General features: G+C 47.5%; 1 protein-coding gene across 2 annotated transcripts in view; it reads left to right on the forward strand.

Moving 5' to 3' along the window:
- Nucleotides 1-16,935, forward strand: part of KATNIP (katanin interacting protein) — a 184,140-nt gene that overhangs the window by 72,474 nt on the left and 94,731 nt on the right. For both annotated transcript variants that reach the window (XM_033426051.2, XM_049699349.1), the window contains 2 exons: nt 7,202-7,469; nt 13,997-14,128. In XM_033426051.2, coding sequence (XP_033281942.1) covers nt 7,202-7,469; nt 13,997-14,128 — 400 coding nt within the window. The remainder of the gene's footprint in view (nt 1-7,201; nt 7,470-13,996; nt 14,129-16,935) is intronic.

Genomic DNA, 16,935 nt, shown 5'->3' on the forward strand with positions numbered 1-16,935 from the left:
TCATCTCCCCTGTGCCCCTGGAACAGATGGTTTTAGATCACATGGGCATTATAAGGGCCTAGGTTCTTAAAGTGTGCTCACCCAGTGTAAGCAAATGTATTATTTTCCTCTGTGAACAAGATAGCAGTAATGCAGGATCTAGGCTTCTTTTATATATATATTTACTATATATATTTATAGTAAGTACAATTATGGCATTTAAATTTGCATTAATTTGCCAGAAGCAAAACCAAATTGAAACGGAATTACTGAAATTCAGATTTCTTTATCACAAGAGAGATTTCTTAAAACATCCCGTCCGTTTAATAAATTATGAACAAAATATTAAGAGATCGGAGTTGCCATTTTTTAAAACCCTGTTGTTTCCATTTAAGATGGATATGAATTGACTAATCTGCTATGGAAAATGAGGCCAGGTTGCACCCACACTGCCTGCCCTCTTCTGGTTTTTTTTGTTTGTTTTTTTTGCGGTACGCGGGCCTCTCACTGTCGTGGCCTCTCACGTTGCGGAGCACAGGCTCCGGACGCGCAGGCTCAGCGGCCATGGCTCACAGGCCCAGCCGCTCCGCGGCATGTGGGATCTTCCCGGACCGGGGCACGAACCCGCGTCCTCTGCCTCGGCAGGCAGACTCTCAACCACTGCGCCACCAGGGAAGCCCCCTGTTGTGGTTTTTGTGAGCTTCGCTAAGAGCTTAGGTTTAGAACATTGCATTTTGGTCCATAACCCGGATACGTACAATTGTCTAATACAGTTGACCCTTAAATAACACGGGTCTGAACTGCATGGGTCCACTTGTACATGGGGTTTTTTTCAATAAATATAGTTCCTGTATTTTCATTTTACAGATCTTTAAGTATGGGGAAAAGTTTGTGTTCGGTTAGAGATCACAATATGCGAAATCAAAAGAACTGGGGTTTGAGTCCTCTTCTCTCCAGACTGTTTCAGCTTTCTGCCCTTGGGTGAGCCATTTATCAATTCCTTTGCTTTTGAGGCAGAGATAGCAGTACATGGATTTTCGACTGCATGGGGGGCAGGGCCCCAATCCCCGTGTTGTTCAAGGGTCACTTGTATTTCTTTAGTCTCTAAACGTCTTCAGTGCTCACCATTAGACCTTTTATCATAGGGTCTCCTGGTCTGTGTTCTTTATTTTGATTTTACTTTTCAATGTTTGGATTTTGTCCTCTGGAGGTTTTTTCCCCGAGAAGGACTTATGGGTGCTATATTTATATTACCGGAATTTCTCCCTGTTGAGATTGGTGGCTTGTTACTTTTAAATCTGGACCACTTGAGTGGATACAGTAAGTTAGACGCTGCCCATCACCTGCCAGCATCGAGTGCCGCAGCTCACCCATTTCTGAATCCCTCTTTTGGGGACAAGATGTGTTCCAGACAGGACTAGAGATCAGTGACTATCAGACAACTGGCCGTTCAGGGTCCTCCACACCACTGTTCCTACCACTCCTATAAGGAATTTATTTATTTTCAGGAGTAAGGATTTAAACGTAAATGTAAATACCTGATATTTTTCTATTTATAAAATTGAAAACATGCTTATAATAAAATTAAGTAAAACAAAGCAGAAAACAAAGTCCCCATAATGCCACCCCAGAGAGAATATTGTTAAGAGTTTGATGTTTCCAGACTTTTTGTATGCCTATATGTATACATACTAATATAATAATTTTTAAAAGAATCAGGTTTATACTATATGTACATTTTCCAACATGCTTCTTTTTACTTAAACATATATCTTGCTGTCTTTCCGAATAAGTGCGTGAGACCTACCTCATTCTCTGTATGGGCTGCCTGGGGCTCCGTCAACGCCTGCTCTATTAGTAATTTAACCCATCTCTTACTAATGAACATGCAGGTCATTCTCTTTTATAAATGATGCCTCAATGATCTTTGCATACTTAAGAATGAAGGGTAAATTCCTAGAAGGGCTGGGGTGAAGGGTATGCACATTTCTAGTCAGCCATTTCTGTCATCTCGGCCTCCAAAGTACATCTCAAAATGCATCTTCTGTCCCCACCTCTGCTTCCACCTTCCTCTTTACCTGCTACCGCAGGTGCAGCTGTCTGCTGTCTGTCCTGTTTGCATCCTGGCCCCGCCTCTCAAAATCCACTTGGTATCCAAGAGCCATAGTGATCTTTAAAAACAGAAATCAGATAATGCTGCATTTCTGCTTAGCACCCTTCGTGAGCTCTCATGGTACATGAAAGAAACTCCAGACTCTGCTCCGAGGCCTACAAGGCGCTGCCCCTGTGACCCCCTTCCTGCTCCCCGCCCTCCCCTCCCAGTGTGTTTGGTACCCGCTGCCCTCCAGCCATTGCTGCCTCCAGGCTTTTGCCTCTGCTGTTCCTCCTGACATACCTTGTGCCCCAGACATTCACTGGGCGTTTCTTTATCACCCAGCATTCCGTGACCAGCTTTCAACAGGGCTGCCCTCAGCCCACTCACTCTTGGTTCCATCATGCAGGCAGGCTCTTTCCTTCCCAGTCCTGGCCACATCTGAAACGCCCCTGATTCTTTTTCTTCGTGCACTGATTGCCTGAAGCTTCGCCATCTTACTCCCCACCATTACCGCAGCCCTCAACGCAGCGCCTGTAGCACACCTGCGTGTGTGAATAAACGCATGATAATGGTTGCCGCGTCTTCTTCCCCACTGGCTGGACCACAGAAGTGAGTCTGTTTTACACTTGGATAGTCTAGAAGGAGCAGGGAGCCGTGGCTGAGGGCACACGTCACGACCCTGCCACTTAATCATTGTGACAGGTCGGACCAGCTTAAAGGCTCTAGGCCTCGGTCCTCCGACTTGTGGGGACTCCAGAAATTCAGTCACTTAAAATATGGGGCTACCACAAGGTGAAGGTGATGAAGAGGCTGGAGGGAACCTGCTCAGCTGACCGTGGGTTCTAGAATCCTAATGCCCCATCCAGCTATTTCCTGGAACTGGCAGTGGGTGGTAGCTGCACTCGGCCTTAGGCATCAGTGGGGAGGATTCTGGGCCCCGGGACCGACCAACATCTCCTGGACAGTCACAGCAGTCCCCCATCCGGGAATCTCCCAGTTTAGCTGGCATCGCTTTTATCGTTTTTTTCCACCGTGACTGGGTGAGAATACCGGGTTTGCCCCCTGTTTTCTCACCTAGCCTTGCCTCCACCCCTGCGGAAGAGAGAACTGAAGATGACCCCATCTGAGATGGGTGGGGTGGACCAGGAACCGGGACCAATTGCTTATCCTGCTGTGGCCGGAGTTCACGTTATCACCAAAGCAAGTTGCACTCCACCCATCTATGTTGCAGGGTCACGGTGTGGATCAAACGGGGGAGGGAGTTGAAAATGTTTTGTAAAGTCAAGGATTACTAGCTTTACAGGCACTGCAGTTGCTGTTAACAGCAGGCCCCCCAGGAACTCATGTCTCCCCACGGAGGAGCAGTAAACCTGTTCGCCCTCCAACTGCCGACCACAGTCAGACTTTGAAGACGTGAGCCATGGCTTCAGTCTGGCTTCCGTGAAGGTTGCATGGATCACGTCAATACACTCAACTAGAAGACCTTGCTGTTATCTTTGAAATGCCATTGGTGAATATGTGCTCCCCTTAATGTAGGGTTTTTCACTCACATCACTGTTGACATTTGCCCAGATAATTCTTTGTTGTGGGAACTGTCCTGTACATTCTAGGATGTTTAGCAACATCCCTGGCCTCCACCTACCAGATGCCGCTAGCACTCCTTTCCCCCAGTTCTGACCAAAAACATCTCCAAATAATTGCCAAATGTCCCCTGGAGAGGGGACAGCATCACCCCAGTTCACACCACTGCTTTAATAAAACAGTTCAGTGACGTTGGGATTCGTTAACCCATTATTATGGGTGGCAAAATGCAGATCAGAGGAGTTAAGTAACTTTCTAAGAGTCACATCACTAATGCCACCGCCAAGGCAGGTGGGTGCTCTCCACCCCTGCTTACAGCTTCTACCAAGTCATTGACATAAATTAGTCATTCAGCACGTATTTGTCAAGCATCTACTATGTGCCAGGCAGTGTTCTATTTGCTCAATAAATATCACTGATACTTGATATTGGGCAGGGCGGGAGGGAGAGAGCTATAAAAGATCAATAGCTATATTAGTTTCCTGGGAAATTCCCTGGTGGTCCAATGGTTAAGACTCAGTGCCTCCACTGCCAGGGGCCTGGGTTCAATCCCTGGTCAGGGAACTAAGATCCCACAAGCTGTGAGGCATGTCTAAAAAAACAAAGCAAAAAACAAAAAACAAGTTTCTTATTGCTGCCATGACAACTTACCACAAACTTAATGGTTTATCTTACAGTTCTGGAGCTCAGAAATCCAAATTCCGTTTCATTGGTCTAAAATCAAGATGTCAGCAGACCTATATTCCTTCTAGAGGCTCTAGAGGAGAATCCGATTCCTTGCCTTTTCCAACTTCTAGAGGCCACCTACATTCCTTGGCTTGTGCCCTTTCTTCCTTCAAGGCCAGCAGGGTAGCATCTTCTCTCCTCCCTAACCTCTGCTTCCACCCTTGTATCTTGTCTTTCTGATGCTGATCTTCCTGCCTCCCTCTTAGAAGGCAGATATCCACGATAATATCCCCCATCTCAAGATCGTTAATCACATCTGCAAGGTCCCTTTGCCATGTAATATTCATCATCCAAGGTGATTAGAACATGGACATCTTTGGGGCCCACAACAGTCTGCTCTCGGGCCCCCAAAGATTCATGTCCACCACACATGCAGAATACTTCCATCCCATCCCAAGTTTCCCAAAAGTCTCAACCCATTACAGTAGCAACTTAAGTGCAAAATATCATTTAAGTCTCATCTGCTCAAAACTCCAAAAGCTCATTATCTATATCTAAATTAGCTAGGGGTGAGTCTATGGGTATTACTCATCTTAGGGCAAAATTTCTCTCCCTCTGTGAACTTTTAAAACTAGAAAACAAGTTATCTGCTCCCAAATACAGTGGTGGGTCAGGCACAGGATAACAGTTATAGACATTCCCATTACAACAGACAGAAAATTAAAGGGAAAAAGGAGTCACCAAACCCAATCAATTTTGAAATCCAACTGGGCAAACTCCATTAGGTTTCAAGGCACAGGAATAATTCTCTGTGGCTCAGGATTCCACCCTCTGGGCCCATGGCTGCACCCTGGGAGTCATTCTTCCTCTTTCATGAAGGGTAGCATGTGTTTGCACCTACATAGTTTTATTAACCTGTTCCTGCCTGTAGAATTTTGGGAGCCTGTCAGCTTTCTTAATTTTGTCCTTTCTCTCTCCCACTGAGTCCAAGCTGGCAGTGTTTCTGCTGGTATAACAGTCTCAAAAACCACGTGCATCTCCTCTGTATGTCTCTAGGATTCACTCCACTAGACTAGAGGCTCCTCTACAAATCTTTCCTGGATAATCCCATCCCTTTTCCTGGCTTCTGCTGAGATGTCTAAGGGGATTCATGAGTCACATGTCTAATCTCTTCAAAGAGCCCTCAGTGTGATTGAATACTCTAAACCAGTGGTCCCCAACCTTTTTGGCACCAGGGACCAGTTTCGTGGAAGACAGTTTTTCCACGGACGGGGTGGGGTGATGGTTCAGGCAGTAATGTGAGCGATGGGGGTGGCAGGTAAAGCTTTGCTTGCCGGCCCGCTGCTCACCTCACCTAACAGGCCGCGGCCTGATACTGGTCCATGGACCGGGGGTTGGGGACCGCTGCTCTAAACTGTAGATCCTTCTGAGGTTTTGGCAAAAGGTTGCGCAGCCACACCCTTCGTTTTTTTCTCCAGAGCACCCTTCCCTGGCTTTTTCATGCTTTTTTTTAGCATCTTTTGCAGTAGGCTGAGAGCTTCCCAAATCATCAGCTCCCAGTTCTTTTTACTTAACAGTTCTCTCAGTCTGTCCCTTTCCTCTAGCATTTTACTCTAAGCAGCAAGAAGGAACCAGACTGTATCTTTAACACTTTGCTTGGAACTCTCTTGAGCTAAATATCCAAGTTCATCATTTACAAGTTCCTCTTACCATATAACTATAGGACACAGTTTGGCTAAGATTCTGCTGCCACATAACAGGATTTTCTGTCCTCTAGTTCCCAATAACGTGTTCCTTATTTCCTGAGCCCTCACCAGCAGCACCTTTGATGTCCGTATTTCTATCATTGGGCTTTTTAGGATGATTTCTCTAAGATGATCAAAGTTTTCTATGTGGTGCTTCTCACTTGTACATGAGCCTTCACTAATTCAGTGGGTCCAGGAATAAGGACTTGGACGTCTTTGGGGAATCATTGTTCAGCCTACCACACAACTGTTAAGTTTATGGCCAACCGTAAACCTGATTGCTTCTCGCGCTCTCACAACTATGTTAGTTACTACGAGGGCTACAGGGATAGCATAGCGAGGCTACCAAACATACTGGTTTCCCCAGACAGTCCAGTGTACACTTTCGTCCCAGTATAAATGTAGCAGTGCCTTTATTCCCCTTCCAAAGTATCCTGGGGACTTCCCTGGTGGTGCAGTGGTTAAGAATCCTCCTGCCAATGCAGGGGACACGGGTTCGAGCCCTGGTCCGGGAAGATCCCACATGCCGCGGAGCAGCTAAGCCCGTGCACCACAACTACTGAGCCTGTGCTCTAGAGCCCGTGAGCCACAACTACTGGGCCCGCGTGCCTAGAGCCCATGCTCCGCAACAAGAGAAGCCACCGCAATGAGAAGCCCGCACATCGCAGCAAAGAGTAGCCCCCACTCTCCGCTTTCCATGACTTAGAGAAAAGCCTGCGCACAAAGACGAAGACCCAATGCAGCCAAAAATAAATAAATAAATAAATTCAAAGTATCCTGGCTTCAGTGATAAATTTTTTGATCACTGTAAGTATAGCTTAATGCTTGGTCTTAAGATTGTAAATCTACAATCTCTTAGAGGCAGAAGACGTATGAAAAAATTTGCAAACAGCTACAGAAAACCACAATTAATACTATAAAACCAAACTCTGCTCCATCCAGAGGAGAGTTTCTTATTTGTCCCTGACCCTTTGTTTTCTCATCCTCAAAGTGAGGATAACACGTGGGTTGAGATGGTTTTGGTAAACGTTAGCTTCATGGGAATAGTTCTTTGATTCTAATGATCTGTTTTCAAAAGAGTTTTTCCTCAAAGGAACATATTTTATTTTTCACTTCTCTTCTTGACTTTTGGCAGGAGCTAAGAAAAAGCCTGGAACTTAGTGTCAACCTACAAAGGAAAGAAGAGGATGGTTCCAGTGATGAGTATGACTCTATCGAAGAAGATGTACTCTCTGAGCCGGAGCCTGAGGACCAGGTGCTGGTGGGTCGTCCTAGAGATGACTTCCCTCTTCCCAGTGGGGACTCCGTGCAGAAGAATGTTTCCGAGGACCAGGAGACAGAAGGACGCCCTCCCCAGGGCCCAGATACCCTCGTAGTGCTGGAATTTAACCCAGCTTCCAAAAGTAAGCTCTGTCTTATATGGCATATCTTTGCCTTTGATGTCTCTGGATCTAATAATAGGACTTAAATTTCCAGTGGTACTTTGAATTCAGCTTTGGGTAGACCATCTCACAGGCCGGGGTATATATCACTCAGGTCTCTGCTGATTGCAAGAGGTGAAGGCTCCCAGAAGCTTACAGACGACCCTGAAATTCCAGATGGTAAATGTCTGGCAGATAGTTGTAGGGGGCTGTCCTGTGCATTGTAGGAAGTTTACCAGCATCTATGCGGCAACTGGCTAGTGAAACTGACTTGAGCAAAAGGGACTGTTTATTGACTTGGATAACTAAGGAGTCCAGGGCTGCAGTAGGACTCATTTCCATTCCCCTCCCCTCCCCTTCCCTTCTTCCTTTTCTCCCTCTTCTCTCTTCCTTCTTTTGTCTTGGCACCATTCTAAAGTGGGCTTTCCACATATAGACACAGAATTGAGACACTGGCTTTGCAACTCCATCAGAAAATGGATTTCTCTTCCTAAAAGCTCCAGCAAAAGTCCCAGACTTGGCTCTTGAACCCACGTGGGGTCACATCTCTGAACTAGTCACTGTGGCTCTGATTGCCAGGTCCGGCCAACAGGACTGGGGGTGTGGTTATCACCACCCAAACCACATGGACAGAGATAGTAGTTTCCAAAGGAAAATTAAGGTGAATCTGAAGGAGAAGGAAAGCAGCTGGGCACCAACAGCAGTTGTCCACTGGAGAAGGTTTTTCAGAAATCACCCTAGAAGGTAGAGTCAACAGAACAATGGGTGGGTGGCAAGGAGGGTTACGGTTAGGGCATTCTCCCCAAAGCCGGAGGTGCCGTATTTCCTGAACCAAATACCAAGACCAACCAATGGGGAAGCATGAGTGAACCTAAGGAAGGAGAAATGAGGGAGTGTTTGAAATCGGGCAGTGAGTATATTCGTCTGCCCAGGCTGCCGTAACAAAGTACACAGACCAAGGGTGGCATCAACAGCCACGGAAATGTAATTTTTTTCACAGTTCTGGAGGCTAGAAATCCAAGATCAGGGCTTCGGCAAGCTTGGTGTCTTCTGAGGCCTCTGTCCTTGGCTTGCAGGTGGCTACCTTCTCCCTGTGTCCTCACATGGTGTTCCCTCTGTGTGTCCCTGTGTCCTAATCTCCTCTTCTTATAAGGACACCGGTCATGTTGGCTTAGCACACACTCTGAAGGCCTCATTTTACCATAACTACCTCTCTAGTGACCCTATCTCCAAATACAGCCACATTCTGAGGTACTGGGGGTTAGGACTTGAACCTATGAGTCTTGGGGGGACATAATAATAGGCAGCTCTGGAAAATCTACACCCCACGGTTGATGTCTCCAGCGAAGAGAACATTTGTCCCTCCGACATGCTCTCACCTCCTTGCTGGGCTGTTCCCTCCACCTAGATCACCACATTTCCTTTCCTCTCCACTCTGACCCATGAAACCTGGCTCCCTGCTTTTTCCTCGAGACTCAGCTCAGAGGCTGCTTCCTCCAGGAAGCCTTCTTGGCATTCCCAGCCTGGCCAGCTAGGTCGGTGCCTGCTCTGCTCCTGTAGCATCATCATGACACTAGTCTCAATGCCGGCAGTTGCCTTTCTCTCCTTCAGGCCTGTGAGCTCTGCCAGGGCACAGGCCAGCTCTTCCCCTCTGTTGCATCCCCAGCTTGCAGCCTTCACCTGCCACATTCAAGCCATTCGGGAAATCTTTAAAATAAATGAAGGGCTATGCCCACCTGCTAAAGCATCTGGTGGTCACAGCAATGAACAGACCCATTTGAATGAGAACCACTGGGGCTGCGTCGTTGCTGTGGATTGTGTTTCCTCCAAGGGGAAGGGAAGTGCTGTGAGGGGGTTGACTGGGCCCCTGCCCTGGAAACGGGGGTGTGGCGGGGATGGAGGTGGGAGTGGGTATGACAGTCACTTCCGGGTGTGGAGGACCAGACCACAGAAGGGGAGCAACTGGACCCCAGGCAGTTTAATAGTGATACTGGGCATAAAGCTAAAGGAGAGAACTTCACTTTCTTGCCATTTTACATTTTTTAACAATTAGATTGCTCGGCAGGCCCCGAGTTGACCCTGGTGATGTCTGCTGAAGGCGGCGGGTGCCCAGTCTGCAGTACATGAAGGCGGCACGAACACCCCCTACCGCCGCTCTCAGCCGCCCCTTTCATCTGCAGCCCCCGGCTGTCTTCTCAGCCCCAGCAGGAGACAGGCTCCCACCAAGGGGAGCAAGAAGGAGGCTGAGGGGCCTGTTACAAGGTCTCCTGAGACCCCAGCATGGGATTGGAGTTCTGAGATGGTCCTGAGTGTTTACTCAAGAACAGTCAGCAGTAACCTGAAAAGATGTGCTTGGTTCTGGGCTGTTCATTCATGCACTGGGCACGCATCATGCCCCAGGCACTGCGCTGGGACAAGATGGGCCCACTCATTCCACGTCATTTAATCCTAGCAGGGAAAACAGACAATAAGCACATAACTACATAAATAATAATTGCCAACACTTACTGAGTTGTTATTAATGTGAGCCAAGAGCTATTCCAAGGGCTTTACTTATGTCCCTCATTAAATCCTCACCCGCACATTAAATCTCAACCCCAAGGGAAGTCCTGTCATTGTACTTGTTTTACAGAGGGGAAACTGAAGCACAGAGAGGTCAAATAACTTGCCCAAGGTCACACAGCTAGGAAAGGGCAGAGTGGAATTGAATCTGCAGCAGTCTGAGCCCAGAGCCTGCAATCTTAATCTTTAGGCTAAATAAATAAACCAGATGAAGTTACAAAGTGATAATTAGGCTTTGAGGAGCCAGTAAGTAACCCCACCCCACTCTGCTTTCCCTTCTAAATTGTGAAACAAATGAGAAATGATCATGGATGGAAGGTGAGCAAATGATTACCTCTCCAACTGAAAGTACTGCCCCTCTGCCGTAGACTGACCCCTGTTGTTGGCAGAGCTGGACCGCTGATGGCATCCGCATGGTAGAAGGGGGCCATGTGACCTGACGGCACCCCCCGCCCCACCCCAGCCCACAGAAGAGGGAAGAAGGAAGGCCTGGGCTGAGCCCCGATGGCTTCCTGCCCCCACTCTCTCCCATCCCATTTGTCCTCCTTGTGAGCAAGGGGCAGTGGATGAGCGGCACAGAGAAAGGCAGAAGTTATTTTTCTATTAACTGGAAAGGGGAGGGCTGGGTCATGGGTTAGGAATTCAGGGAGGAGGAGAGAATGGTACCCTGATGGTCTTGAAAGTTGTGAAGATTATAAAACAGGACACTGGTTGGGCGATGGGAGTCAGAGAAGGATGCTAGTAGCTGGAATGGTCAGAAAAGCCTTCTCAGAGGAGGTGATGTTTAAGCTGGGACAGGAATGAGGAAGAGAAAGCAGTCCTGGAAACAGCAATCCAGGTCCAGGGATCAGAAAGCACAAAAGGCTTGGAGAGGGAAGGAGCTTGGTGTACCCAAGTACAGAGAAAGGGCCAGTATGGCTGCAGCCGAGTGAGTCGGGGCCAGGGGTGGGGGGAGGGTGGTACAAAATGAGTGAACCCAGGCCACTTTCCATGAAGACCTGATGATTTAGGATTGCACCAAGAGTCTGGGTCCTTTGGTGCCCTGAGAAATATCCTTGTATAGACTTTTGATGGCCAAGGCAGACCTCCACCAGCGTTGCGGGAGGGCAGTCTTAAGGAGAGGAGGGAGCCAGGAGACGGGGAATGAAGTGGTTAAGGGCAGGGCTCTGAGCCAGGCAGGCCTGGTCAAATCCTGATTCCCTCACTTCCTAGCTCTGTGTTGTTGGACAAACGACTTGAACCTCAGAGCCTTACTCTGCAATAGTATGTATTAGTTTTCTGCTGCTGCTATAACAACTTAGCCCAAACTTGTTGGCTTAAAACAATACCAACTTTTTATCTTATAGTTCTGTGGGTCAGAAGTTTGACATGAGTCTCACTGAGCTAAAATCACAGTGTCAGCAAGGCTATGTTCCTTCTGGAAGCTCTAGGGGAAAATGTGTTTCCTTGCCTTTTCCAGCTCCTAGAGGCTGTCACATACCTTGGCTCCTGGCCGCCTTCCAAGCTGGCAACGTTGCATCTCTCTGTGCTTTTCTTCTGTAGTGACGTCTCCCTTTGATCTTCCTCTTCTGCAGCACTTTTCCACCTGTGTGCTGCTCACGCACATGTGTTTTATTGTGGCAAAATATACATAACATAGAATTTACCGTCTTCACCCTTTTTAAGAGCACAATTCGGTGTCACGAATTACACTCACATTGTTGTGTAACCATCACCACTATCTATCACCAGAAGTTTTTCATCATCCCAAACTGAAACTCTGTCCCTCTTCCACTTTTAAGAACCCTTGTGATTACATTGGGTCCAGCGGAATAATCCAAAATAACGTCCCTAGTTTAAGATCAGCTGATGAGCACAGTCAGTTCCCCTTTGCCTTGTAGCCTAACACAGTCACAGCTTCTGGAAATTAGGATGTGGCCATTTTTGAGGTCCATTATTCTACCTACCCTCCGCCCACTAGGATGGCTTAGGAAACACATGAGACAGTGTGCGCCAAGGACCTGTCCCGGTGCCTGGGCACTCAGGAGGCTGAACTGAATACATGCTGGCTGTCGTTCTTACCATCATCAGCATATTTTCAGCACTTAGACAGCCAATCTCCGTTTGGGCATTGGCCCCTCTCCATTCTTTGTCTTGTCCAATTGGACATGGTGGCTTCTCGCTCACACACAGGTCTGCCCTTGGGCCCTGGATATCAGGCCAACCAGGGAGCAGCCACCTGAGAAAGTGTAGAGAAACACGTGTCCTTTGCAAAGTCAAGGGGGGATAGCAGAGAGGTTAGTGCAAGTCGGACAGACCCCACACTCATCCCCAACATCTACCCTGACCTCCCAAGAGTCCCATAGCGCCCTTGATTCTGGGGCTTCCCTCCTTTGGGCCACCACAGGCCCCAGGATTTCCTTTGAATTTGAGCAGACACTTCCCAGGTTTTCTGCCTTCCCAGGCTGGAGGTTCCCAAGTCCAGGGACCTAACTCTTCTCCCTGCTTTTTCTCTTTATTCCATTTAGCCGCCTGCCCCGCTGCCCCCTGAGCTGCTTTCCTGCCTGGAGCCACTTTACCCTGACTTGTGCCATTTGCAAACCTTCTTCACAATTTTTTTTTTTTTTTGCCAAATTCACAGACCACTCATACTATTTTTTAGCTGTTATTTAAACCAGTCACCTTTCTTCTTTCCTTCTTTCCTTTTCTCTCCACCCCCTCACCCCTTCCTTCCTCACTCCTTTCTTTTCTTCCGTAATTCTAGGATTGTTCCACACAATAATATACATGAAATCAAGGTTTGATACACTGGTTGCTTATTTTTTTCCCATACACACTAAGATAGATAATTGCTTTCTTTTTTTAAATTTTATTTATTTTTGGCAGCGTTGGGTCTTCATTGCGGCGCGCCGGCTTTCTCTAGTTGCGGCGAGCGGGAGCTACTCTTTGTTGCAGTGCACGGGCTTCTCACTGTGGTGGCTTCTCTTGTTACAAAGCACGGGCTCTAGGCACACAGCCTTCAGTAGTTGTGGCACATGTGCTCAGTAGTTGTGGCTTGCGGGCTCTAGAGCGCAGGCTCAGTACTTGTGGCGCACGGGCTTAGTTGTTTCGCGGCATGTGGGATCTTCCCGGACCAGGGATCAAACCCATGTGCCCTGCTTTGGCAGGTGGATTCTTATCCACTGAGCCATCAGGGAAGTCCCAGTCATCACCTGTTTCACCAGTGGTCCAGGCACCCCACTTTGGGAAACACTGACTATAAATCATGGCCCATGGGCCCTTCACTGTCTGGCTCCTCTCGCCAGCCCAGACCCTAGCCACTCACCTGCCACACGCATGTCAGCTCTCAAGCCTTCACACACACTGTTCCCTGTGTCTGAATGCCCCCTGTTCTGTGCCCTGGAGACACCCTGGTCATCTGTAAGTGTTCTCTTCAGTGTCGGCTGCATACCTGCCAGTCCCGTCCTCCAGGCTGCATGCTCCTCTGTGACCCTGGTACTGGATCCCTTCTTCTGTGCCAGCCCTGCTCTCTTATCCATTCAACCATCCTTTTCCTTGGCGAGAATGTGCCTCGAGGGCAGCAAACATGTCCTACTATACTTTTCCTGCTCTTGCATATCCTTGGTTACATCATTATTTTATGTATCTTGCTGCCAATTAAACCCAGTACCCCATTGTTTATAAGACTTGTCCCTATTCAGAAATGTTAAAACTTGAAAACCTGTGTGTGTCCTAGAAGAATTCACTTATTTACCAAAATGTGGTACTTGGCACATAACGGCTCTCAGCAAACTTGTTTTGTTGTCTGCAGCAAATCCAAAACTAGCATGGTGCCTGGCACAGAGCAGGGATTCCATCAATATTTGTTGAATGAATAAGTGAACGCACAAATAAACAGATGCTGGAGCAGAATTTCCCAACTCTGCCCGCACTCAGTGTTTGACGTATAAACTATTGTGTTTTTACAGGTAATAAAAAGGAAAGGAATTTGTCTGCTAAGCGGAAGGACAACGCTGAGGTCTTCATTCCCAGCAAACCCGAGCCAAACCTGAGCCCCCAGCCCCTGACCGTGTTCCCAGACCAGGAGAGGGCAAGCTCAAGTAAGAGTTCTGTGTGCACCCCCGAGCAGTTGGGACTGGGCTTTGGGTAGGTGGGGTGCCGTGATGGACCTCCTCCCCGAGGCCTGAGCTGACCTTTAGCAAATGTATTATTGGTCAACGTCTCCAGAGAAACAGAACCAATAGGATGTGTGTGTATACATATGCATATATATATACATATAGAGAGAGAGAGAGAGAGAAAGAGAGAGAGGTGGAGAAATTTATTTTTTTTAATTGAAGTATAGTTGATTTACAATGTTGTGTTAATTTCTGCTGCACAGCAAAATGACTCAGTTATACACATATATACATTCTTTTATATATTCTTTTCCATTATGGTTTACCCCAGGATATTGAATATAGTTCCCTGTGCTATACAGTAGGACCTTGTTGTCCATCCATTCCGTATGTAATGGTGTTCATCTGCTAACCCCATACTCCCAGTCCTTCCCTCCCCCAGAGAGCAATTTGTTGTAAGGAATTGGCTCATGCAATAAAGGAGGCTGCCAAGTCCAATCTATACGATGGGTCAGCAGGCTGGAGACCCAGGAAAAGTCAGTGTTCCAGTTCGAAGGCCATCGGGCAGGAAGGGCCAGTGTTGCAGATAAAATCTGGAGGCAGTCTGCTGGAGGAGTCTCTCTTGTTCGTGGGAGGATCAGCGTTTTTGTTTTATTCAGGCCTTCCACCGATTGGATGAGGCCCACCCACACTATGGAGGGCAGTCTGTTTTCTTCGGTCAATTAAAATGTTAATCTCACCCCCAAACACCCTCTCAGAAACATCCAGAATAATGTTTGACCAAATAGCTGGGCTCCCCATGGCCTAGTCAAGTGGACACCTAAAATTAACTGTCACAGTTACTTTCTGGGTCTAAAACCAAGATGTGGTTATAATTGAAAATTTGTTTTATTTTTGTTTTTACTTTTAAATGAATTTGCTTACTTTATATGGGTGACAATACATGCAGATGATACTACATTCTAAAGGTACAAAGAAGTTTATGGTGAAAGGTCCATGTGCCGCCCTTCTAATGAAATAAGGGGGTCCATTGATTGAGTACTTACCATGAGCCAGCCACCATTGTAAGCTTTTATTTATTACAATTTACTATGTGTTTACTTATCATTTACTTATATATATTATATAGTTTACTTATATATATATATATAAATTCTATATGAAATTTACTCACCTATATGCAGTAAGTCCCCTACATACGAACCTTCAAGTTGCAAACTTTCAAAGATGTGAACATGCGTTCCATCAACGTCAGGCTTCAGTGAAATTGCAGCTTGCCCTCCATCTCTTATTGCTGACGATCCTTCAGCTCTACCATCTCCCACCTCCTCTCCCTCCTCCAGTCAGTAACTGTTCTTGCCTGTTCACTCGATGCCATCCCCCGTATGCCAGCTGTTGTACTGCACTACTGTACTTTTCAAGGTACTGTACTGTAAGATTTAAAATGTTTGGTTGTTGTTTTTGTTTGTTTGTTTGTTTTTTTGGCCACACCGTGCACGGCGTGTGGGATCTTAATTCCCCAACCAGCGATCGAACCCACAACCCCTGCATTGGGAGCACAGGGTCTTAACCACTGGACTGCCAGGGAAGTCCCCTAAAAATGTTTTCTTTATTTTTTGTGTTTGTTTTTTATGTATTATTTGTGTGAAAAGTATTATAAACCTATTACGGTACAGCACTATATAGCTGACTGTGTTAGTTGGGTATCTAGGCAAACTCTGTTGGACTTATGAATAAATTGGACTTACGAACCCACTCTCGGAACAGAACTCATTCGTATGTAGGGGACTTACTGTATAAGTAAATTATATATGTAATTTATATGTGTAGGTAAATTATAATCCTTATCACCAGGCTTTGAGGTGGGTTCTCCGACTGTGGCCATTTCTCAGATGAGGAACTGAGGCACAGAGCAGGTGATTCACACAGCTGGAAATCAGCAGATGTAGGCCTCAAACCCTGGTGGAGTGACTCCACTACTGTGTCCTTAACCAGCAGACTGCACACACTGGAGGCTGCAGATGAAACATCTCAGTCTGAGGCTGTGGATCCAAACTAGTGGCTGGAGTGACTCTGTGAGGGCAACTTGCTTCTGATTTCTGTGATCCAAAGAAGCTCAGAGAGCTCAAGGCATCCTGGTGTCCTAAGAATTTGCAGCTGTGGGGTGCCTAGGGCACCCAGGCACAGCCCCAGGCAGCCAGCCTTGTTAGACAAGTGACCTCTGTGGCCAAGACATTCCATCCACGTTTACTGAGGAGCCGGAGGGACTGTTTCCTGCAGGGACGGGCCAAGGGACTTGGTGGCAGGAAGCAACCCCTACTCAGACAGTCACGGTTCCCAGATCTGGACCAGTGCACTCCGTGCATGAGGCCTGAGGCTTGAAGCTCTTTTCCCAGCAGCTCAGGGCAGATGGAAGGAGGCGGAGGAAGTGATAACAATCCTTCCACTGACTGGGCGTTTGTTCGCTGCTATGTAAATATTGTCTTGTTTGGATTCCCCGGAACCAGACTCTGAGATAAGGTTTCCAGAACAAGTAATCGAGTTGGGAGGTGGTCCCTGGAAGGGGACAGGAAAGGGGAGGAGCCCAAACTGGCTTCATCACCAAGCAAGTTCACTGGGCAAGTGGAGCTCCACCTGGCTGGGGAGCTCAGGGGACGGTGCTGAGGAGAAGCCTGCTCCCACCCCAGGCTGGATGAGGGACCCTCCCTTCGGTCCTGGGTCGTGGGCTGCGCCTGGTGGTGTTGACCCTCCAGTGCCCTGGCTCAGGAGGCTCCGGGTGCCGGTGGAGC

This window comes from Orcinus orca, chromosome 16 (assembly GCF_937001465.1).
Source record: "Orcinus orca chromosome 16, mOrcOrc1.1, whole genome shotgun sequence".
NCBI lineage: Eukaryota > Metazoa > Chordata > Mammalia > Artiodactyla > Delphinidae > Orcinus > Orcinus orca.